This window comes from Periplaneta americana, chromosome 2 (assembly GCF_040183065.1).
Source record: "Periplaneta americana isolate PAMFEO1 chromosome 2, P.americana_PAMFEO1_priV1, whole genome shotgun sequence".
Lineage (NCBI taxonomy): Eukaryota > Metazoa > Arthropoda > Insecta > Blattodea > Blattidae > Periplaneta > Periplaneta americana.
This window is the reverse complement of record NC_091118.1, coordinates 202,739,766-202,766,549: the sequence shown is the minus strand read 5'-3', so window position 1 is coordinate 202,766,549 and position 26,784 is coordinate 202,739,766. Positions and strand designations below refer to the sequence as shown.

General features: G+C 34.1%; 2 protein-coding genes across 3 annotated transcripts in view; both read left to right on the top strand.

The window, feature by feature from the left end:
• The window catches only part of LOC138695064 (synaptic vesicle glycoprotein 2B-like), a 30,938-nt gene extending 27,926 nt beyond the window's left edge, over window positions 1-3,012 (top strand). For both annotated transcript variants that reach the window (XM_069819420.1, XM_069819419.1), the window contains 2 exons: window positions 672-799; window positions 1,965-3,012. In XM_069819420.1, coding sequence (XP_069675521.1) covers window positions 672-799; window positions 1,965-2,020 — 184 coding nt within the window. In that variant the 3' untranslated portion in view covers window positions 2,021-3,012. The remainder of the gene's footprint in view (window positions 1-671; window positions 800-1,964) is intronic.
• Window positions 3,013-5,659: 2,647 nt separating this feature from the next.
• LOC138695063 (putative leucine-rich repeat-containing protein DDB_G0290503) lies at window positions 5,660-23,705 on the top strand. Its single transcript, XM_069819418.1, has 3 exons — window positions 5,660-5,749; window positions 15,676-19,468; window positions 21,829-23,705. The coding sequence occupies exons 2-3, from the start codon at window positions 15,689-15,691 to the stop codon at window positions 22,567-22,569; spliced, it is 4,521 nt and encodes a 1,506-aa protein (XP_069675519.1). The 5' UTR covers window positions 5,660-5,749; window positions 15,676-15,688; the 3' UTR covers window positions 22,570-23,705.
• The last annotated feature ends 3,079 nt before the right edge of the window (window positions 23,706-26,784 follow it).

Sequence of the window (26,784 nt, the reverse complement as noted above, 5' to 3'; positions counted from 1 at the left end):
CTTTGATGTCGCATGGAGGATCGTAACCATGTCATTCAGGTACTACCCTATGGTGGTAGATGAAAGAAACGCACTGTCCGATAGTACCCGATGTCCGATACTGCCCGACTCTCCCCTATGCTTAAAAATGCTATTTGAGAGTACCTAATACAGCCTATTTTGACGTCTTTTTACTTATTTTTGCCTATTTCAAAGTAGACAGAGAAATTTTATTTTATTTTTCCCCCTGTTTGTGAAGTGTTATTTTTAAAAAATCCAAGTTCTACGTTGTAATAACTACAAAAATAACTTTTCCCTTTTTATATTTCTCTCCCCCTCCCCCCCCCTCTCTCTCTCTCTGAGGGGAGAAAGTCTCTCTATTATTGACTGTTTAAATTTAGCTAATTTTCCTGTCAACAAGCGCAACCAACAGTTCGGTAATTTAAACACGCTAAAGATTTCGAAATTAAGTGCTGAAAGAGCTTATTTTAGGCAACTAAAACACATTTTTTAGAATCTAAAAATCCACGATGTAGTGATTAGTAATACATTAACAATATTTTTAACTTTTAATGTTTGTTTTCTGAAAAAAGAAATCCTATTATTCAAATGTATTTCTTCTGTCGCCATAGTAATACGTGTTTTTTAAGATCCCAATATTCGTTGGAATTAGTACTGACTCGCATTTTCAGGACGACAGCCATGAGTCTGACAATGATGTTGGGACGTGTAAGTGCCCTCACAGGGAACCTGACTTTCCCAGTCTTCCTGGAGATCAACTGTGCTATGCCATTCTTCTTCATTGCAGCCATTTCATTACGTGAGTAAAGATGTGTAGGTACACAGTATAATACTCGTGTACTTTTATCGCCTTCTCAGAATGCAACCAACCTTGTTAACACATATCATATTCATAGCGCAGTTTGACTAAACTCCGAGCCAGTTATGTCCTGTCATTAGGAAGTCTGGCAACCCTACTGCAGTGACTAAGGGACGGAATGCTGCTATTCAGATCTAGTTCGTGTGTGATTTGTAGGTGAGCCGGCGATGCGCTGTTGCCAATATACGCAGACTTTCAGCCTAATTTTCGAATTAACCATTCACTTAATTACAGAATGCATAATAGATTTTTTATTTGTTTTAATACCCTATATTCTATTGTCCCCTTCATTCTGCGCAGTCATATCACTTCCACTCTAATACAGGGTGAAAGTTAAATGGCTTTGCAGGTTTTCAGAGCGTATAGCTGATGTTGTATGTAACAAAAAATTGTAATACCGTATTGATGGAAAGTTAAAAGTTTTTTTTTTTTAGAAAAAAAAATGTTTTTTCTCAAATGTTTGAAACAACGACAGGTAGTCATTTCATTCAGCCGAAAAAAATATATTGAATAAAATGCATACATCTTTTAAATGTATTGAAATATCATACCTAATTGATACCAAATTAAAATGAACCTGAATGGGCAGGGCATGTAGCACGTATGGCCGAATCCAGACATGCATATAGAGTGTTAGTTGGGAGGTCGGAGGGAAAAAGACCTTTGGGGAGGCCGAGACGTAGATGGGAGGATAGTATTAAAATGGATTTGAAGGAGTGGGATATGATAGGGACTGGATTAATCTTGCACAGGAGAGGGACCGATGGCGGGCTTATGTGAGGGCGGCAATGAACCTCCGGGTTCTTTAAAAGCCATAAGTAAGTACGGACCATATGCATTTGTTACGATATGGAACGGAAATATCCTGAAATTCACGACCCGAACACCGTTGTTCCGGTTCGGTCCGGTCTATTTAGAGTCCTGCTTTAACTCTTCTAGTTGCACATTGTTCGATTCAAACCTGTAGTAAAGAAATAGAAAGTTATGAAAATCTGAAAATCTATTTTTACAGCATCAGTATTACAGTAGACAGTGTGTTTATAATTAGCATAATGATAGGGTAAAAATGAATTTAATTGTAATCCTCTGTCTTCTTTTGTTTCAGTGTGTGCACTCCTGGCGTTTTTCATACCAGACACAACTGGAAAGGCTCTAGAATGACCACGAACAGTTTTACGTTCTCATCTAGGTCTACCGATAGATCTATTCATACTTTATTGAAGACAGACTGGGTGGCAGCTAGAAGATTGAAAGTTGATGATTAAGAGTCATATTGTTGCTTACGTAATTTTACAGTGCCAGGAAATCCGATGGCTTATGTACAACGAGAACATCGAAACATATCCCCGTGTGTCACAATTCTCCGCCGCTAGGAGCGCGGATTGACGACAACAGACGACATTACTAATTTTATATTTAGAATATATAGAGTGTCCGAAAAGTCCCTCACCATAGGACTAATCACAGTATGTGTTCAATGTGCTCCACAATGCTCCACACATATTTGAAGGCGAAATCTAATGTTTAAAATAAAAATCGTAAAACTAAATGATATGGCGCGACTCTCATACTCGATTCCTTGACGTAGATATTCCACGTCTCCTGTCTTGATGGTGTAGACTCATGATTTAACAGCCCCTTGGGATTCAAGTCGGCGAGAGTGGGACCCTTGCGATCAATTCAACGAGGAAAGTTATCGTCCAGCTATACATAAAACACATCCTACTACTATGGTGTAGAACTTTTCGGACACTCTGTACATTGCATATTTCATTGAATATTTTGTACAAAGTAATGCTTTAAGTATGAAATCATACCATTTCTTACATTCATGTAATGTTTTTTGAGATTTGCAGGATCTAATGGTGTTACCATAATGTAGACTTTACCGGTAATTAATTTGAAGCCAAAAATGTAGGGTAATTTAATTTATGAAAAAGCAGTGAAAACAGAAGAAGAATTGGTTGCCAGAATCCTAGCTGCCTATCTACTCCTATAACACACCGGGGATATTTGAGACAGTGTGGCAGAATTTCTTGTGCCGTAGAAGGCTACTCTATGTACTGTATTGAGATCTGTATGTATTGAGATTGGTATTACTTCGAACAGTTACTATGAGTTGTTATAAATTATTTTGAAAATAAAGTTGATTAAAGAAATATTGTGTCTTATTACACTATTCACCTGAGTTCAAGAGACATTTCCAACCATTGGTTCCCTATCTCAACATAATCATAATCTTCCACATATATCATTTTAAACCTGTTAATACCTGGTATACGTTGTCGGAATGTTGTAGAAGTGGAAGAAGCGGTACATGCAAGGACAAGGTTAAGGGGGCTTCTGGTGAAAAAATTTAAAGGTTTTGGAATTTCCCCCCACCCCAACTTAAAACACCATTGCTATGTGTAAACCTGCCAAAGGAATTTGCTTAATTCAGCTTCTAAATTGGTTTAAAAATATATTTTTTTATAATGTCTGTGTGGACAATAGAATGAATACAGTGGCGGTTTCTCGGGGGAAGGAAGGGAGGAACGTCCTCCTCACATTTTTCTTCTTTTGAAAGTAAATACCAAATGAAATATATGCCTTGAAATTCGAGGAATATTCGATAATTTTTAAATTCACAGCTATAAGAAAACCTCGGTTGATCGAGTTTTAAACGACGCGCACTCATGTGCCGCTAGAAAACTGTGAGAAGGATGCGAGATTGTTTGTGTGGAGGAAAGCAAATCCTTTCCTCGTTTGCTGCAGTTAACAACATAGACAACAGCGCACTAGCGGCCAGAGAAAGAAGCAGAGTTTTAAAGCAAGCGAATGAACAGTAAGGGAGGAGATCCTCCTCTGAATCAGCGCATGGGGGGGGGGGGGAATAGAAACCAACTGGTCTTGCAACAAACTCGCTACCGCTGCCATCTAACGATGCTGCATTCAACCAGACTATAACACGTCTAGGAGGAGGCACAATAAAAACAGTTTTAACGCAAAGCTATGAAAGACACCATATAAACTTTCTTTTAAATCATAAATCAAAATATATTATTCATTGCATTTTATATAAGCTACTATTCATGGTTTGAAACTTTCGAGGATATCTGAAAGTTGAAGTTAGATTTATATAAAACAAAGAGGAAGTAGTTCTACGTTAGTATCGTAGATCTTTTTGGCTCCTGAAATTCACTTCCATTCATTGTCTAGTAGATAGGACAACAGCCAAGTTGCCAGTTTTGTACAAATATATTTGAAATTGAAAATGCACCAACTACATTACTTTTAACACAAAAAATAATCGGCCATCTGCAGCTTTGAGCAATAATGGTAGTATGACTTTACAAGAACTGACATTCTTCAAAAGCATGTGATACTGAACTTGTAAAATGTACAAGTGGCAACACAGACCATGTGAGTGGGTGCAGTGTTCTCGCTTTCCTAACAGATTATTTCTCATTCCCACTTCCGTAAAACGGTTCTGGTTATGTGTTAGTAGCTGGTCTCTACCAACACGTGTGATGCTGTAGTGTGCGCTAAAAATGCTGCGAGTTTGTGAATTTCCTTGTAATTGTTAATTTGTGCAATTATCCACCAATGAATGGAAGTGAAAACACATTTGGACAATTTAGGAAACTCAGTTTACAAGAACAGATTATTGCTATACGAAAGAGAAGGCCAACCCCAACACTACCTGGTCTTACATGTATACATGTAGCCTAATTTGTAGCATGTTTCTCTCAAGAAGATGTCATTTTGCGCTGTTAACTTCTTTCCTCCTCTTAAGAAATATGCAGGAGCCGCCACTGAATGAATATAAGTCCAGTACTTTTAAATTGCCATTAAAAATGTGAACATTTTAAAAGATCTTTTCTTCCTCACTTAAAAACATCAATACTACGTGTATTTTCAACCTGCGAAAGGATTTTGTTCAATTCCGCTTCCAAGTTAGTGTAAAAAAGGTTTTTGTAATGTCTGTGTACATAATATATGAATATACTACTTTTAAATTGCCATTTAGGGGTAGTCATAAAGTTTTAATTATCACCTCTAAAAAATGAAGCTGCGACCATGAAACTTGGATGAAGAAACCATTGCGTGGCAGGTATTTCCAGAATGACGACGAGGTGATTTTTGAGGTGGAACGTTTCCTGAACAGCCAAAATGCAGACTTCTACAACCATGGCCACCGTCAAGTCATCCATCATTGGGAAAAATGTGTCGCGTTGAAGGGTGAATATGTAGAAAAGGACTAAAGGATTTTTTTTAGTAGGTTATTTTACGACGCTTTATCAACATCTCAGGTTATTTAGCGTCTGAATGAGATGAAAGTGATAATGCCAGTGAAATGAGTCCGGGGTCCAGCACCGAAAGTTACCCAGCATTTGCTCATATTGGGTTGAGGGAAAACCCCGGAAAAAACCTCAACCAGGTAACTTGCCCCGACCGGGAATCGAATCCGGCCCACCTGGTTTCGCGGCCAGACGCGCTAGCCGATACTCCACAGGTGTGGACCCTAGATGTTGACACAGCGTCGTAAAATAACCAATAAAAAAAACAAGAAAGTTTAATAAATCAGGCCCAAAACTGGAGCTGTGTTTTAGACCAGCAACAGTAAAAAGTTTGTGTTCAGTTAATGGATTTGTTGGGTTTCTTCTTGTGTCACATTTGTGTGTTTCGAAGCAAAATATGACTTATGGGGATTTCCCTACTTTCTTCCTCCCTCCACCAACCTCGCAGTGAAAACTGCATCAGTCCTAACCTCTAGCTTGATGTCCCTCAGCTACCTTATCGTTACTAGCCTTCCTACTTGTAAGCAACGAGGCGGGCAGGTTGTGAAGCTCAGACAGCAGCGAACAGTTCCAGTGACACAGGGTTGCATCGCTGGGCTGATATATTGTTGTGAGTACTGATTGTACTACGAATTGTTCATTATTTTCATCCGCCTTATCGGAATTGTTAGCATATCGGCGTCACATGCCGAGGTCCGTGTTGTATTTCACTTTATTTTCGCCTGGCATATCCTCATACTGGTTATCTGTTGAGTAAGAACCACAGAAACATAGAACGAAAGATTTAATGCAGTGACGTCTAACTCAATTGTCATCATAAACCGCTTAATATATTGTACAAACAAACGGGCAATTATCGTAAGTGACGGAAATTTCTTGGAAAATTTTAAATCTGAACATTTTACGAACATTTTCCCCTTGTTAAGCATTTTTTTAGGTTATTCATTTAGCTACGTTTTACAATATTAATTTGCACTTATTAAAAAGGAACTAAGTTAAAATTTTATGCTCGACCATGCCGAAATGTAGTAATTATACACCTGGTAGTAGCCCTTTAATGCACCTCATTAAAGTACACCTATTCATTATAATTCAGTTATTCAGCCAATGAGAAATCACCATTGTACTGATTGTACCATTATAAAACCGCAAGTATCGATTATTCTCGGATATGCAATCGAAAGACAATTAGCGAAAAGTCACAGAGGCTGGAAAATCCAATACTGTCGCAGAAGATTATGTTCTGTTACTATAATAATTAGCGTTAATTGTAAATAATATTCAAATAAATTCAATTTGTCGTCTCGTTTTTCAATTCTAAATCAATTTCCAGGTTATATCAAGCCTAATGTTCATGTTATTCTCTAGATTATATCAAGGTCAATGACATTCGTGCCTCGGAAAAAAATCAATACTTTCGCGTTTGCGTACATCTCACAATTCAGGTCAGTTCCGCTCCTCACTTACATAGGCCTAACCATAACATCAATACTTATGAATAATTTCAAGTTAGAAATATGGTCGAGCATAAAAAGTCGTATGAAACTTGCCTATAATGGTAATTAAGACGCTCGTATGAAAATTATGAAACTCGCTTGCGCTCGTTTCATAAACAAACATACTCGCGTCTTAATTACTACCATTATACTGTAGGCTCGTTGCATAATGTACTATTTCAATTGTATTTTTACTGACCAAATTATTACCTATTTCAAGACGCGCTGATTGAAAAAGAAGGGAATTTAGATCTTTCCTTTTGTTTCTAACATGAAGTTTCCTTTATAGCACGACAAATAATAGAGCTAATTCAGGAAATTACTGCATTTGTTCACCGTTTGAGTATCTAAGAAGCGACAACGTTTCAATATATTTTGCATTCACGTTCTTAAAATTAACCAATGTGTGCTGTATGTGTATCGTGTAGGACAAGTTCGAAAGGGGGCCGATGATTTTTTTTTCATACTTAAAAGATTATTTTGATATTTTGTGACTCAAAAAATAAGCTACATATCGTCGTTGATTTTATGAAACCTTCTATGTGACTTCACAGAAAATAATTTTTCGGGAGGAAGAAAAAATTAATTAGAAATCAATAGTCTTACCCTGATCCTCGATTATGTAATTATGTTCGTCATATTCACCAACATTTTCTACCGAATTACTTCATATTCTTACATAGACCAATTGATTTTTAATTAATTTTTTCTTCCTCCTGAAAAGTTATTTTCTGTGAAGTCACATAGGAGGTTTCATTAAAATCAACGACGAAATGTACTCTGATGGCTACCCAGGTCAAAATAAAATTATAAAATATTTATATTTTGTGTAGGTCTCTAAGGCTTCAACCACTATGCCACTCCTTTCTCCCATGTGATAGGGATTTTAAGCTTTTTAAAAATCACTAAAAAAGCAAATTTGGTGTATATAATGAAAGAATATTTAGAAATAATCATACAAAGCAAGCAAGGTAGACAAGTTGAACTTGTGAACTCTGAAAAACTTATTATTGATTTTTATATGCTGTGGCCTAAATTTTTCAAAAGGAATGTCTTATCGTATGAATCTTCAAAGAATCTTCGTAACACAAAGATTAATATTACACCCTTCTTACATAAATAATTTACATACAGATCGGATAGTTGTGTTGTTGTTGATGCGCGTCCATACATCAAAGTTGTCCACACGTGTGGGGTAACGGTTAACGCATCTGGCCGCGAAAATAAGTGGCCCGGATTCAAATCCCGGTCGGAGCAAGTTACCTAGTTGGAATTTTTTCCGGGTTTTCCCTCAACCCAATATCAGCAAATTCTGGCTAACTATCGGTGCTGGACCCCGGACTCATTTCACCGGCATTATCATCTTCATCTCATTCAGACGCTAAATAGCCCAAGATGTTGATACAGCGTCGTTAAATAATCTAAAAATACATCAGAGTTATATAAGGAATAATTTTACTTTGAAAAGGAAATTTACGAAGTTTGTCACTGAAACTAAGAAAGGCATATCCAGAAGAAAAAGTTGGCATAAATTCCCAAAAGATTAAAGATTTCAAGACATTAGGGAAGTACTGTATATAAGTGACGAAATTGTTAAGTATTCTATGAGAAATATTTTTGCACACTCTACCATGGGTGCGTCATGAAGGAACACCAATAGTCATTTCACATGTATTAGTATTTTTGTGAGACAAGCCCATTATGAATTACGTTTTAAATAATAATATCTTAATGTTAATATTATGTCAATTTAGGTAAAACATTTTTACATCCGTGCTGAATAATTATTTTTAACTCAATAAGTTTATTTTTCCTTTCAGAATATAATGTACAGTGAAGAAAAAGCTGATTCTGAAAAAGGTGCAATCAATGTATTTCCGAACTGCACTTGTATTTATTCAACCGCTAAACACCCATGCGCGTGTCACTGAAGATCATTGCTTCCATACTTGTTGACTCAGTCTATCAAACAGCGTCAGATTGTCTTTAAGAACTGAGCTTCTACACGTGATTTTGTGCAAACATGTCAAAGACATTGCAATTTTTCTTGGAATCTCTTCATATATCCTTAAGGCCAGTCTTCTTCTCTGCCTTTGAAGTGATGCATTTAGTATAGATTGCAGGCGTATTCCTGGTTCTAGATAACTGTCTCATACGTTTCTTGTGCTCTGTTGCCTACATTCAGGGCAGTCAGGAAACTTATTGATTCCCCTTGTATGTACGCACACATTTTTTTCAATAGTCTATTATCATTGAACTTAATTCTATGTCATATTTATACCTACAGAGTGGAAGTGAAAAAACCCTGCAGATTTTCAGAGCGAGTAGCTCATATTGTAGGGTAACAAAAAAGTGTTATACCATATTGGTGAAAAGTTCATATTTTTTTCAGAAAATATTTTTTTTTTTCATGTTTAACACCTCTTATTCGGTAACTATTGAGAGTAAAATCGTGATTTTTGTCCATATCGATAGAAAATTTAATGAATAATCATTTATCTCTCTGGCGTATTTCAACAGCATAGACGGTTTTCGTGTAATTTAATTTAAAAACCACTAATTTGAAGCCACTCACCGATGCGACCAGCTTGCAACATTATAGCCAGAAAGAGAAATGGGAGATAGTTCACTGAAACAGACAGACCTGAGGACGTTGACATAGTATATATTTGTCTTGTTTTTTTTTTTCATTTGTATTTACACTTGTATCTTGCATTTGTATCTGTTTTTATCTGTTTCTTCATGATATCGCCAATTTTATGTTGCAAGCAAATATTTGTACTGTCAATTGTAATTGGGGTTTTGTCCTGTTATAGACATAAATAAATAAATCTTGCGAGAAGAACGAGGGGTGTGCTAGCGGCGGCGATGTTGCCGGACTGCTGAAACTTCCAACTCGATTTTTTAATGAATCGTGCATTTAAGCACAAAACGTAATATAGGTTTTCTATTCATTTCATATTTATTTATTTATTTATTTTATTTATTTATTTATTTATGTATTTGTTTGTTTGTTTGTTTCTTTAATTGTTTGCTTTCTTGCATGTTTGTTTGTTTGTTTGTTTGTTCGTTCATTTATTTCTTTATCTATTTACTTATCTATTTACTTATTTATTTATTTACTTATTCATTCATTTACTTACTTATTTATTTGCTTGTTTGTTTGTTCGTTCGGTCGGTCATTTATTTCTTTATCTATTTACTTATCTATTTACTTACCTATTTACTTATTTATTTATTTATTTACTTATTTATTTATTTATTTATTTATTTGTTTATTTGTTTGTTTGTTTGTTTCTTTGTTTGTTTATTTGTTTATTTATTTATTTTATTTATTTATTTATGTATTTGTTTTGTTTGTTTGTTTGTTTATTTGTTTGTTTGCTTGCTTGCATGTTTGTTTGTTTGTTTGTTTGTTCGTTCGTTCATTTATTTCTTTATCTATTTACTTATCTATTTCCTTATCTATTTATTTATTTATTTGTTTATTTTTTTCTTTGTTTGTTTGTTTATTTGTTTATTTATTTATTTATTTGTTTCTTTGTGTGTGTATTTCTTTGTTTGTTTGTTTGTTTGTTTATTTATTTATTTATTTGTTTATTCGTTTGTTTGTTCGTTTATTTATTTATTTATTTATTTAGTCTGACAGGATAAAGGCCATAACGCCTTCTCTTCCAACCTACCAATTAGCACATGCATTTAAGTATATCCTAACGTCCCCTTCAATCTGCAGGATTATTTCACTTCCACCCTGTATAATAATTACAAATTTTATAACTTACCAGTATTGGTTAATGAAAATAAGTGTTTGTGCTTTCGTGAAAAGTAGCAAATTTTTACTTAGATCTAGTTACATTTTAAAAAGTTTGCATTGACTGCCTTAATATATACTAATCTTAAATAGTATTGTTTCTGTACGTCTTTTTTATTATTTTTACTAATAAGACACGTTTGAATTTTTTAACATCACCGCATGGCTGTACATTGTAAACAAGACTATAATTATCATAAACTTTTGTGTCCTTGAAAACAGATTGCATAACAGCACATTTTGTACTTAAAGTCCCACTTGTGGCCTTCGGACCACAGATAACTAAACCGGTCTGAAACGTAGGCTGCAAATTGTGACTAACTGCAGTAGATACGGTACTTCCTGTTCATGACGAAAACTTGCAATGTTTAATATTAGAACTAGATTTCTGTACGTTGTTAAAGCCTTATCAATATAATTTTCTTTGTTACTGTAGAACAAAATAATTAATTTAAACTAAGAATTTACACAACTGTGAAACAGACCAAGTCGACTGAGGTGATGTTTTTCGTAATAATTGTACTACTTGGATTAAATTTGTCGCACCTGATTTTCAGATGTTAATTAATTTTCTTTGTTTCCTTAACAGTCAAGTGGGCCGTGATATTGCCTAATGGCCGTGCTAGCAAATTTATTTATTAAATATCTTAATTTATAATACAATCTGTTTTTGAATGTTGTGAAATATTAATTAATATATTCGCGAAATAGTCTTATTAAAATACCACAAGAGTTCTCATCTTGCCTGTAATTCACTAAACGAAAGTACCTAGTTCAAAATGGAACGTTATGACTTCAAATATTTGTTTCATTTTTCTGTTTCACTAATCATAATTTCTACGGTTGTCAAATATTTACCCGTGAATTTCATATTTTATTTTATTGGGTTATTTTACGACGCTGTATCAACATCTAGGTTATTTAGCGTCTTAATGAAATGAAGGTGATAATGCCGGTGAAATGATTCCGGGGTCCAGCACCGAAAGTTACCCAGCATTTGCTCGTATTGGGTTGAGGGAAAACCCTGGAAAAAACCTCAACCAGGTAACTTGCCCCGACCGGGATTCGAACCCGGGCCACCTGGTTTCGCGGCCAGACGCGCTGACCGTTACTCCACAGGTGTGGATTTGAATTTCATATTACAGGAGGCCATGGCCATACCGGCGAATGAAATATGCGTAATAATAAGTTAAGAACTTAAATATCTTATTTAATAGTAATATAATTATGTTATCTTCTTTTTATTGCTTATTTATAATTATTCGGGAAATTGTGTCCCATATAAATATATTATTATTTTTTATTATTGTAAATACTTTTGTTTCATTACTAATAATAATAATAATAATAATAATAATAATAATATTATTATTAATGAATTATTTTGTATTACTATCTTTGTATCATCTCCGTTACGGTTATTCTATTATTATTATTATTATTATTATTATTATTATTATTATTATTATTATTATTATTAGGGGAGAGTCGGGTAGTATCGGACATCGGGTAATATCGGACAGTGAGTTTCTTTCATCTATCACACGATGATAGTACCTGATTGACATGGTTACGTTTCTGTGATGTCGCATAGAGAAACGTAACCATGTCATTCAGGTACTACCATGTGGTGGTAGATGAAAGAAACGCACTGTCCGATACTACCCGACTCTCCCCTATTATTATTATTATTATTATTATTATTATTATTATTATTATTATTATTTCTATCATCAACATTATTATTAATCTCTGTAAAATTTATGTAGACTACTGGACTGTACCCGAGCACGAGCATATGCTCATTTCGGGTATCTATTCATATGTAGGCCTATTCATTTCAAATGTAAATTGTGAATAAATTTGAAATTTGATTTTTGAATTTGAATTTGAATAAATATCACACGAGTTCTCAAGTCTTTGCATAATTAACTCGTGCTGGCGAATTATCGACAAGATGAGATCTCTTATTACCTCTAATAATTCAGTAGTATTAAGAAAATGGTACCGGTAAACAAGTTGAATTTTTATGGAATGCGTCAAATTGGAATTATATTTGTGATTCTAGTAACTCATAATTTTAAATATCATCTCTGCAGGTTTCGAGCAACGTACTTTCAAGAATAATTTTAGCTCGTATCGTCACTTACACTGTTTTGTGGCTTACTTTTGACATATGAGTAGGTCTGTCTGTTATAGTGGAGCAAGGTTTACGAAAGTTGCTGAGTTGATTGACAGTTTCGTAAGGAAGGTCGTGATAAGATAGAAACCCAAAGACAAATAATTATAGCTGTAACACACGAAACGGCCGTGGCGAAGATTAAGTAGAACGAATTGGATAATGGAAACATTAAGCAAATTTAGTATGGTGGCATTCCTGCTGTGGCAACATGGTGTGTGTAGACTGTTAGCCTGCCAAGCAGAAATTTTTATTATTATTATTATTATTATTATTATTATTATTATTATTAGATCCTTTTAAGGTTTAGTTTCGTTTTGATTATTAGTTTTTACTGTTCTTGTTCTAAATTTCATTTATGTATGTTTTTGTTTATTTTAGACTAGCCGTACACGTGCGCTCTCTGCACCCATTAGAAATAAATATAAAGTAATTACATAATTAAAATAGGACATTTGATCCAGGGAGCACTCGTGTTTGATATAAGGATAAATCGTTTATTATGTTACTTAATTTAAATTGTATTTGCATAATTAAAATGCGATCATTTTGATCCAGAGACCACTCATTTGGTCATAAAAATTATTTTAGGAAATACAGAAAACGAATGTACAGAATAGCCTATCAAGTTTTCTGTGCATAAGAAGCTATTTTAATCTTACCTGTCCTCGATTCACTCACAAGTTACTGTAATAACTTTATAGCATTATGTCCATCTAGAGAAACTACACTTTCCAATGGTGAAATAATAATTAATTATACAAATTGGTTAATTTAGCTTCCGATATTACTTCATACAAACACAGAAACATTCTCTGTAGGCTATCTTTCATAGCTTTCGATTGTTGCTGTCCAAGGCCCCTTATAGACGAAATAATTTTTTTTTAATTCATTACACGGCCTTAGATGGCAGTTATTTTAATTTTAAAACTCATTTATCTCATTAAATATCAGTCCTATCAAAATTTTTCAAGGAATAAAAATTATCGAAAATTATTTTTAAAGAAACTTTTGTTATGTAATATTTTTAACAAAAATCAATAATAAGCGAGATATTTCGATTTATTTAATTCAGGCCCCCTTATAACCCCCTTTTAAATGATGTATTTTGAATGCCATATAGCCTAAAATCTAAGTTACAACGAACTTAATTTATATTCCAATTTTCATTCAAATCCTTTCAGCCATTATCGCGTGAAAAGGTACCAAACATACAGACAGACAGACATACAAACAAAAATTAAAAAAAAGCGATTTTCGGTTTCAGGGTGGTTAATTATATATGTTAGGACCAATTATTTTTGGAAAATCGAAAATTACCAGAAAAATTTCGGCTACAGATTTATTATTAGTATAGATATTATTTATTTTGTTTTGCACCTTTGTATCTTCTGTTTGTGTATTGTGCTGAACTATAATTGGCCTCTGGCTGTTGTTCAGCACACAAATATTAATAATAAATAAATAAGTAAATTATTATTATTATTATTATTATTATTATTATTATTATTATTATTATTATTATTATTATTATTATTAATTCTAAAGCAATTCATAATTCAGTAAACATTTTGTTACTTTCTGGAAAGTTAAACAAAACTTAATTTCTTTAAGTATATAGAAGATTTTAAATCTCTAGAAGAAGAAAACCTGGTATCGTACGATAATTCTGCCCAAAAAAACGACATTTTTTAAGTGTTTGCAACAGTGGTGATACGTCCTATACGTTCCATGGTTCAGAGAACCCCCCAGGAAAGCAAGGAAAAACTATTTATTTGTTTAAATAAATTTATTTATAATTTACACTACCAGTCTTTGTTTCTTGCTCATCTTTAATAATAAATGTGTCAGGTTTAAGCCATTTGACACATAAAATTAAGAAGTATGAGGAATCTATTGCTCATAAGAATGTTTGGTTAGATTTGTCAGTCCTTAGAAGAACAGAAATTAGGCACCAGCTTAGCTCAGCTTTCAGGCAGAATGTTGAAAAACACAATGATAACTGATAACGTAAGGAAAAATCGCTATGTTCTTTCAAAGATAATTGAGGTGTTCAGAGCAGAAGTGGTGTAAGTCAAGAATGGGTAATGAGGTTTGAAGTACACATTCTGTAAAATACAGCGCAAAATAGCAATTAATATTCACTTTATTTAAACTGTTAGTACTCAGTGGATAGCAAGAACGACATATTAATTGCTACTATGCGCTGTATTTTACAGAATTTTTACTTTAAACCTCATTATTCAATTTTGACTTACACCACGTTTGCTCTGAACGGCTCAATTGATCATCATCATTATCATCACCATCAAGTTCATTAATTGAAGGCAATTATTTACTTTAAAGAACTGTAGTATTTTTTTTTTCAGAAATGAGATATTGTTTAAATTGATGGAAAACTATGTAATGTCATAAAAGTAGTGAACCCCTTGTCATTTTAGGCACGAACCGCCACTCGTTTGTACGATAATTTCTTACAAGCAATGTGGTAACAATGATTGAGAATAATTATTTCCCAACATTGTCATCTTAAATTTAAAATGTCTGTGTTTCCAAAGGTTACGAATGAAATAAATAATTCATTGACGTTTATGCCGGTATTATTCTATAAAAACGTCGAAATTCACCAGGTTCTTATTTTATTTCAATAAATAAATGAATAAATAAAACTAGTAAAATATTATTAGCATAATATTAATATTAATATCTTCTGTACATAGGTAGGGGAGAGTCGGGTAGTATCGGACATCGAGTAATATCGGACAGTGAGTTTCTTTCATCTACCACATGATGATAGTACCTGATTGACATGGTTACGTTTCTGTGATGTCGCATAGAGAAACGTAACCATGCCAATCAGGTACTATCATCGTGTGGTAGATGAAAGAAACTCACTGTCCGATATTACCCGATGTCCGATACTACCCGACTCTCCCCTACTGTTTGTCTTTTTTTCACTACTAATCCCTGTAAAACAGAAATCCCATGCGTTTTAATGATTCTCTACGTACATTGTATGGTTTAAGAATTAATTTTGCATATTTTTACAGGTAAACATAATGTATGATGGAGACGTTTCTTGCGTCACCCTTGCACGGAGTTGATACGACAACGTCTTCTTTGAGTGAACAGTTATTTGAAACGTTAACAAACTTTGGTTTGAAATCAGATGCTAGAACGCAACTGTTAGTACTGCAGATTCTGCAGTTGGTGCAAGAATATCAAGCCTCTACGCGAATAGTGAAAGACGAAAATCGTTTTATAAGCGACTGGAGAAGCCGGCCTTCAGAATCTGTAGATCGTCTCGTATATGAAGATAAAATTTCCCGTTTAATTGGAGATAAGCCGTACGAAAATTCACGCAATATCTTCAAACAGTATGAGTGGAATTCTTACAAAACATCGACTCTTAGTGAACTAAATACGTTTCATGATTATTTAGAGAGATTGAAACTTGAAATAGAGAGAAAACAGATTTTAGAAGATAGCAGTAGTTCATATTTTAGTATAGAGACTTTAATGGAAAAGGAGAAGATTTTCGTAAATCGAATGAGAACTAATTTATTGGACTTGGAGGAACACGAACTTAAATTAGAAAAATATCTGGAAACATTACAACAACATCAGACGTTATTCTTGAACGAAATAACGAATCAGAAGGAAAATATCAGAAACTTGGAAAATCAACTTCAGTCATGTCTATACATCTCGTCCTCGAAAATGGCGGAGGGGAAGACGAAAGAGTTTGACTTTTTAGAAAAACAATTGCAATACTGTACGCGTAATACATACGCATTGATGTTAGAAGTTGAGAACAAAACACGGCAAGTACAGGATGTCAGTGTAAATTTGCGGATGAAGGAAGAACAACTAGTGAATATTTCCACTGTATTAGCTTTTACATTGTTGCATCATTGTGGATGCTCTTGTGGCAAAGATTCGCAGACGTCAATTTCTGAAGAGGAGAAGAAGTTTCTGGATATTCAGCTAAAAAATTGCTCGACGTTTTCCTCCATGCTTCAGCTGCAATTGCAAAAGAAATCAAACGAAGTTAAAGAACTAGAAGCAAAATTAAACATCGAAACCAGTTCACAATCTGAATTACGGAAGTGTTATTTTGAGTCATCAACATTGTTGTCTAAATTAAGAAAAACAAATATCACCATACAGCAGCAGGCTTTGCAACTGCAAGACAAAGAAAGCAGATTGCAAGCATGCTTAGTTAACTCCACAAAAATTGTGATCACTTGCGATAACACTACAAGAGAAGATCCCGATCTAATGATAGCTTTAAACAACATATCTACATTACGAACACAACTTAATAACTGTTCTATTTTTTCGTCTATTTTATGGTCAGAATTACAGCAAAGAACCGGTGAGATTGGAAATATGTCAAAATGTTTGTTTGATAAAGAAGTACTTGAAGGAAATGTGAGGAATTGCACTTCTTTGGTATCAAAAATTGAGGAAGAGTCGAAAAGTTTACAGGAACAAATATCGAAATTGATAAAAGAAAGAGAAAATGCGACATTCGTGTCGGGTAATTCATCATCCATGTTGGTAAAATTGCTTTTCAATGAAACAAGTGACGTCAAATTCCTCGTAACTGAGTTACAGGACGGTAATTTTGAGAATGGTTCAATGAATGATTCGATTAACACAATGGAAATAGATACGGATTTCAGCAATTGTCCTGTTAATTGGAAATCTCTACTTGGAGAAACAGAAAACATACATGAGATTATGCTAACCGCTCCGGATGGGACACCGTGTATCAGTACATCATCGTCCGTTCCAAAGGATTTGATTAACGGAACAAATGAACTGCCTTTATTCATGTATTTATTGAGAGAAAGAGAATATTTAGAAAGCGATCTTAAGAAATGTAATGATGAGAAAGCAAGGCTAAGCAATACATCATCGGATATAGAACATTTTATTTCGCTGTGGAGAGAGAGAAACATGCTGCAAAACGAATTACAAAATTGCTCCAAATATTCCTCAGATATCCTTTTGCAATTAAGAAACAGCTCAGATGAGCTGAAACAAACGAGTGAGAAATTCCGAGATGGTGAAAAACAATTGCAACAGTGCTCAGACGATCTTTCATCAGCCAAAGCCCTCTTGAACAATAGGACGAGTGATATTCAAGGAATCAGGGAAATACTGAAGGAAAGAGACGATCTAGAAGGCCAGCTGAGGAATTGTTTCAATGATAGAGTACAATGTGTAAGAAAGTTAAGCAACGTATCTGCTGAAGTGCAAGAACTGGAAACTGAACTAAAGAACAATAACAGTTCAGCACAAAATTGTTCTAGTTTTTCTGAAGCTATCGTATCTCAATTGAACAACAAAACGGAAATGTTACAGGAACAAACTGAAAAATTACGAGATGAAGAAAGAAAATTGCAACAATGTTCAAACGATCTTTTGTCTGTCACGGCCAACTTGAACAATAGGTCGAGTGAAATTGAAGGCCTCCCCGAAATATTGAAAGAAAGAGATGCTTTAGATACCCAATTAAGGAACTGTTCCTTAGATAACTTTCAATATATAATTAAACTACAAAACGCAGAAGATGAAATAGAAGGATTGAAATCAGAATTAAACAATACCAACTGCTCGGAGGAAAGTTTTAAGAATTGTTCCGATTATTCGAAAGCTATAGTTTCTGAACTGAACAACAAAACGAAAACATTACAAGAACAAACTGAAAAATTGAGAGACGAAGAAAGAAAATTGCAACAATGTTCAAACGATCTTTTGTCTGTCACGGCCAACTTGAATAATAGGACGAATGAAATTGAAAATCTACCCGAAATATTGAAAGAAAGAGATAGGTTAGGCGACCAATTAAGGAACTGTTCCTTCGATAACTTTCAATATATAATTAAACTACGAAACGCAGAAGATGAAATGGAAGGACTGAAATCAGAATTAAACAATACCAACTGCTCGGACGAAAATTTTAAGAATTGTTCCGATTATTCGGAAGCTGTCGTTTCAGAACTGAACAACAAAACGAAGATGTTGCAAGATTCAGAAATGAATTTTGAACAATGTTCACGAAATGTTTCATCATTAATGACAACTCTTGACAATAGAACAAATGAAATACTGAATCTCAGGTCTGATTTGAACACTGAAAGAAATTCTTTACAAAACTGGATTAACAATTATTTCTCTCTGTTACGCAATCGATCCCAACAGTTGAATGACTTAACAAGTAAATTGGATGATATGGAACATTATGAATCCGATTTTCATAACTGTACTAACTTCTCTTCGACATTACAAAATGAAATCGAAAATCTGAAAAATGAATTAAACGTTGGACAGAATCAGAATGTGATGCAGTGTCAAGCTCGTCTCTTAAATTGCAGCAACTTGGTGTCTTCTATGCGTACGGAATTGCAGGACAACACAAATACAATACAAAATTTGACTTCTAGGTTGAATACGAAAAGTGAGTTGGAATCAGAGATGGAGCAGTGTTCTAAAAATTCTACGTCTTTAATATTAGAACTCAGAGACCAGTCGAAGTTGATAGAGAATATGACATCGCAAAACAAGGACCTCGAAGGCAGAGTAAGTCAGTGTACTGTATTCTTGTACAATATTTCAACTGATTTAGATACTAAAGCGTCTGAACTTACTGATCTGGTATCTAAGCTGTCCAATGACAGCGCCTACGTGCAGAACTGTTCTGATGTTCCTACCGACGTACTGGCCGAGCTGAAGAAGACGATAGAGCAAATACGAGACCTGATTTCAGACCTGGGTGACAACACTCTGCTCAGGAATGTCATGAAGTACTTGGAGACAGCCGGTACTGTCGCAGTAAGTATACTTCTACAGATTTAAATCTCTATTTATAAGGTAACAGTTAATGACCTCATATCCAAACCTCCCCTCAAACTGCACTCATAAATGGAGTTCGTATAATTGGGTGAAATGTTTACGCTCTTTGTGATTGTTATTGTGTGCATGGTTAGTGTTTTTTGGACTTGAAATAGGCCTGAAAGTTTGATATTTATTTTCATTTCTGAATTCATCCCTCGCACTTAAATTTAACAAGGGCTAGTCTCGAGACAATAATCCTATTTTATTGATAGTAGAAAACCATTCAAACATTGATTTGTTCCAAATTGCAATTAGTTATTTATTTATTTATTTATTTATTTATCTACGTATTTATTTATTTATCTATCTATTTATATATATATATTTTAATTTATCTGTCTATTTATTTATTTATCTACTTATTTATTTATTTTTCTATCTATTTATTTATTTATCTAACTATTTATTTATATATATCATCATCATCACCCTTCACGAATTAGGCCTCTGTAGACCTGTTTCGGCCCCATCTAGCAGTCTTCTTAAAGGTCTTCCTGGTCGACGATGTCCTCTAGGTTTATATTGCATCATAATTTTTGGGATTCTTGAATTTTCCATTCTTCTTACATATATATATATATATATATATATATATATATATATATATGATTCAATTGGCTAGATCATATTTATATTTATTTATTTATTTTTATTTATCTATCTATTTATTTATTTATCCATTTATTTATTTATTCATTATTTTTTATTTTTTATTTATCTATCTATCTATTTATTTATTTGTCTATTTATTTATTTATTATTTATTTATTTATTTGTCTATCTATGTATTTATCTATTTATTCATTCATTTATTTATCTATTTATTTATCTATCTATTTATTTATCTATTTATTTATCTATTTATTTATTTAATCTATTTATTTATTTATCTATTTATTTAATTTATTTATTTATTTATTTATTTATTTATTTATTTATTTATTTATTTATTTATTTATTTATTTATTTATGTCTATAACAGGGCAAAGCCCCAATTACAATTTATTATGTCATTACAGAGAATTGAATTAATTTGGAAATGAACACCACAGTTATGTATCTCAGAATTAGACAATGTTAAATTAACCTATAACTAAGGGTGGTGATTAACACCTGCGGTGGTTGAGTGGTCAGAAAAAATCCACAGTGAGACTTGTGGCGGACAAGGTCGCGGTTGGGGTTTTTCCCAAGATTCTCCCGTTTTCCCCCAAATTAGGCATTTACATCATTCCGTCACCATTTCTCAATTTCGTTATCATTCTGTAGCATTCCCCGAACACCGGCTGGCGACGCATGGAGGGTGCTGGCCTAGGGACGAGTGGGGTTGCCTGCTCGAAACCTGGGTACACAGAGAACCTTAGTATGGTCAGCCTGTGTGGGTTTGGGATTGCGTCGCCAGAGGGCCAGCGCAATAGATCTTAACAGGTCGCAGTGCTGGGCCATAGTATCCCCCTCCGTTAAATTCAATTCAATTAGTGCAAACTTTATTAAATATAATTTTGTCAACTAGTGACCAGAATATTGTACGAAATGGAACTATAAAAATTGGAGATTTATCCTTCGAAAAGGTGGAAAAATTCAAATATCTTGGAGCAACAGTAACAAATATAAATGACACTCGGGAGGAAATTAAACGCAGAATAAATATGGGAAATGCCTGTTATTATTTGTCATCCAGTCTACTGTCAAAAAATCTGAAAATTAGAATTTATAAAACAGTTATATTACCGGTTGTTCTGTATGGTTGTGAAACTTGGACTCTCACTTTGAAAGAGGAACAGAGATTAAGGGTGTTTGAGAATAAGGTGCTTAGGAAAATATTTGGGGCTAAGAAAGATGAAGTTACAGGAGAATGGAGAAAGTTACACAACACAGAACTGCACGCATTGTATTCTTCACTTGACATAATTAGGAACATTAAATCCAGACGTTTGAGATGGGCAGGGCATGTAGCACGTATGGACGAATCCAGAAATGCATATAGAGTGTTAGTTGGGAGACCGGAGGGAAAAAGACCTTTGGGGAGGCCGAGACGTAGATGGGAGGATAATATTAAAATGGATTTGAGGGAGGTGGGATATGATGGTAGAGACTGGATTAATCTTGCTCAGGATAGAGACCAATGGCGGGCTTATATGAGGGCGGCAATGAAACTCCGGGTTCCTTAAAAGCCAGTAAGCAAGTAAGTAATTATTATATGAATTCTAATATCATTAAGCAATATCATTAGTGAGTTTTATGAGACAAGCTCTAGAGCAGCTCCTTGGTAAATCTTTCACTTGCATAATTATTTACAGGGTTTTGGCGGCGACGTCCTTTTGCATCAGCGCCTGATGCAGTTCCTGGCCTTCCTACAGACGCACGCCAACGATATCTCCAAGTGGAGCTCTCTGCAAGATGCCGTCGTCTACGGAGCCCCGGTCGTGGTTCAGATGTGGCTGGACGCAGGAGTAGATCCTAACCTCCCTGACAGGCAGGGATACACAGCCTTGCAGAGGGCCTCCATCGCCGGTAACCTGCAGATGGTCCAGCTTCTAGTCCAGTACGGAGCAAGTCTCACGGCTATTCAGAGAAATCAGTTTGGGGACCTTCCGATTCATCTTGCGACGGCTTACAACCATCCGGACCTGGTGAACTGGATGCTGGACAACAAGGTCCCTGTGGACATCCGTAACCAGTTAGGGGCAACAGCGCTGATAACAGCTGCGAACAACGATAGGCTGAACATAGCTACTCTGCTGTTGGACAGAGGAGCGGAGGTTAACGCCCAAACAAACGCTAGTAACAGCGATCACAGGACTGCTTTACATGAAGCAGCTGGTCGTGGGTTCGTGGATATGGTCAACCTTCTGTTGAACAGAGGGGCGGACGTGAATTCTGTAACTAGTGACGAGGGACAGACCCCATTGCACTGGGCTGGGAAGTTTTGCCAGATGCAGACCTTCAATCTTCTCATTCAAAACAGAGCAAACGCATATCTCGCTGATAGAAATGGAAAAACGCCTCTGCAACTTATAACTGCGTGCACACGTGGATAATCTCTCCTCAGATTTGAAATGTATGTCGCTTTGATCTTCTATTCGTACTAAAATTGCGCTGAAATGGAGAATTAGGTACAGCAACGTTCAGCCGTGCCGTTGGCTTGATAAGGAAATATATTAGTGTAAATTAGACGTACTGACAGTGATAAGACTTTGATGAGGTGTATATACAGGGTGTCCCAAAAATAAAGCGGCAAGTTATCTGTCGTTTCATCTTGTGTAGTTACGTTCCAACCATAACTCTGAATAGTCGAACTCAGATCATCGGCACATTATTGTTATTATTATTATTATTATTATTATTATTATTATTATTATTATTATTATTATTATTATTTGTGTATTGTTTCTGTAATGCTATTGTTATACTGATTCAATGAAAAAGAAGGCCTTATGGTCTTAACTCTGCCAGTAGAAATAAGTCTTTCAAATAAATAACTAAATACAATTTTCTGGAGTGTTTTTTAATTAAAAAAACACACAAAAGTAAAAGGTTTAAAACTTCAAACTCAAAAATAATTCTTTGAGACATCAAATAAACATGATTTGTGATTAGGCAGTGTGCTGGTGCACATCATACGTATTGGACATTTGTTCACCACCTGGCATTGCACTGTTCAACTTCCACTGTACTTTGCCGCAGAACGACCGACGTAGCTCAGGGCGTAGCGCGTTTGTCTGCTGATCCGGGCGTGGGTTCATATTCCCGCTTGGACTGATTACCTGGTTGGATTTTTTCCGAGGTTTTCCTCAATCATAATGCGAATATCAGGTAATCTATGACGAATCCTCGGCCTCATCTCGCTATCACCAATTCCATCGACGTTAAATAACCCAATAGTTCATACAGCGTCATTAAATAACCAAGTGAAAAAAAAAACATTGCCTCAGAATCAGATTTCAGCTCTCCATACACTGCCTAATTACTGTGAGTTAGACTGAGTTTGCATAATTTTACCGATTAGAAAATTGGAAATCATTTGGGCGAAAACAAACAAAACATCGGAAATGTCTTTCCTACAGATAACACATACCCTTTCTCTTCTTCCGGCCTTTCAGAGATTGTCTGACTTTCATTATTGGGTCTGAATTTTAAAAAAATCCACAGAATGATAACTTTAAGGGGAGTTGGTCATTATCGCATGCAAAATAATGGTAAAAATAGCCTCTCTTTTCAAGCAGTCATAAATATAATACCATTTATCACAGCTCTTTCATTTTTTAGTGATATATGTATACACATTAAGCTTTGAAATGAAAATGAATGGTTACTCTAGAGTAAATATTTATCCTTAAATAAATTTTTTTTAATTAAGCATAATTTTTTTATAAATCCACTATATGTCTGTAATTAAGTACATTCTATTCACTTATTACAGCACATATTGAATTGAAAATTTGACCACTTACTGCTAATAGATACTAAAACATACCCTACTAAAATTATTCATGTATCTATAATATTATGGGCATAGGGCTTATAGCAATCATCACCGTCAATAAATTAAAAAGGAATTAAAGATTAGTATAAGCCGTATGCCCATAATATTACAGATATTTTAATAATTTTAGTAGGGTATGTTTTAGTATCTATTAGCAGTAAGTGGCCAAAATTTTAATTCAATATGTGCTATGATAAGTGAATAGAGTGTACCTAATCACAGGCATGTAGTGAATTTATATAAAAAATATGATTAAATTCAAAAATTAATTTAAGGGTAAGATTTACACTAGATTAACCATTCTTCTTTCATTTTAAAGCTTAATGTGTATACATATATCACTAAAAAATGAAAGAGCTGTGATAAATAGTATTACAATTCTGACCGCTTGAAGATAGGCTATTTTTACCATTACTTTGCATGCGATAACGTCCAATTCCCCTTAAAAATATTTAAAAGGGACTGTGGAATTTTCACTAGCGTATTTCTTCACTCTGCGGCTACTATACAATTAATTTGTAGGCCTATTTTTAGACACTCTGTATTCATGTCAATTAGGCATCAGTTTCAACCATATTGCTAGATCACATCATATTTCTCCTTCATTTCGCTGTGATAACATGCTGTTATATCATTGAGAGCTTTCATTTTCTTTCAGTGCATTAAAAAAATCTCCGTTATACTACGTAAATCTTGCATTTGATTAGTGTTAACAAATATAGCCACGAACTTTATTTGCAATATTTCGATTTTCTTTTGTTTCACGTGACTCGGTACGGCCTGGTCTCTAGTGGTGAGCGTAGTTGTGGCTGCTGTACGGTCCGCATTATCCAGTTGTTCCTAATTTGTAACGCTAGCCAAAATCTTGGATGACTTCCCTCGTAAGACGATTCGTGGATTGGTTAATATAGGTTTGGCCATTGGGTACGGGTAGACTTTAGAGTGGTTCTGTAAAACCACAGTAATGCGAAGAAAATAAACTCTTTGAGAAAGACAAACTTCAAATTGTACAATTTAGTTACCTTGTTTACATTTTGAAAATAACTAGGGTTAAATGTCTCCCATTACAATTTAAACACTTGTGTAACCTTCTACTTAAATTATGCATTACACTCTCCAATATCTCAAAATTAATGTCAGTGTTTCTCATTTCTTCTCGTTTATGTTTGTGCAGTTACACAATAACATTGATGCACAGTATACACACTAAAATTTTATATTTAATTTTCAACTAATTACAATTTTTACAAATAATTTATATCATACATTCAACACTATACCTGAAAAGTGAACCTTTGATAACCTCCCACACCACACCCGGGAGGAAAAAGTACTTAAATAATTAAAAATAACCTGAAAATTGTAACACGCCACTCTAGAGACACGATACGATCACTGCGAAAGTTAAATACTTAATAGGTAACAGTTCTGTATTAACAATAGGTATCTCAGTAATAATAAGAACCTAATAAAATACCAGATGAAACTATGAAGTAATGAAATAACTAAAATATGATCATTTGGTCCATGGAGCATTCGCTTTGGTGCAAGGACAATTCTGTTTTACATGTTTCTTAATTGCAATTGTATTTAAATAATTAAAATACGATCATTTTGGTTCAGGGAACATACATTTTGGTGCAAGAATAATTCTTTTAACATATTTCTTAATTTATATTGTATCCAAATAAGTAAAATACACCAGGGAGCATCCGTTTATGGTGCAAGGAGTATTCGTTTAAGACATTTATAATTAGTCTTGAATACATTATTTAATTAATCACTTCAAAACAATGTGAATATAGCGTGGATTAGTTACGAAGATAATTTTTTGTGTTGGCTTCATTGTGCATGATTGTTTACGTAAATAAAAATAAATGAAGATTAATATGGCACATGAACATTATTTTAAGAACTATAGGAAATAAGTATATGAGTAAGAAATGAAAAATCTGTACTTTACGGAATAATAACACTTAATATGTGCCGTGTGTAAAGTTATTCCATCTCTCATTTTCCTTTGATCATGAAATAACGCAAATTATACATCAATTCTGAGTGTGGTGTGGGAGAATATCGAAGTTTCAGTCTCAATTTTTATCAAGAAATAACTGTTATATTTATACAATATTTGTAAAAACAAATAACATTTCCTAACATTAGTCACATAAACATATTGACGTAAAATCAGATTGCGTTTCCATCTTACTTCAGTTAAGCCATTTATTTTGTTAGAATTTTGTGATTATATTCATATGATGTGGAAATATTTTTAGTAGTCTCCGCAATATACGATAATTGAAACTTACTTTGCAGTCATTACTCTAAGACATATGAAGCGGTGAGATCAATAACCATTCAAGTCCACTTTTGACCATTAATTTTTTGAAAATTCGAAATTAAATTTTGGATATTTCCACAAGTGTTACAACTTTAAATATAGGTATACTACTTTGTCTTAATCTCTAAAAGAACTAGAAATATTACGTGCAAAAATAATAATTAGGTAAGAAATAAAATAAAAAAAGTTTTTTTGCATTTTTCTCCAAACTTGCGTAAATGGACTTGAATGGTTATTGATCTTATCGCTTCATATGCTCTCTTGCGCTGAGCTGGTAAGCATAGAGTAAAATTTCTACATTATATGGATATAATCATAAAATTGACATTTTTAGTAATGATCAGTTTTCTTGATGTGTGTTTTAAATTTCTGATCTCTCCTTTCTCACTTCACCTCTCTCCCCCACAGAATTATAGAATTTCATAATTT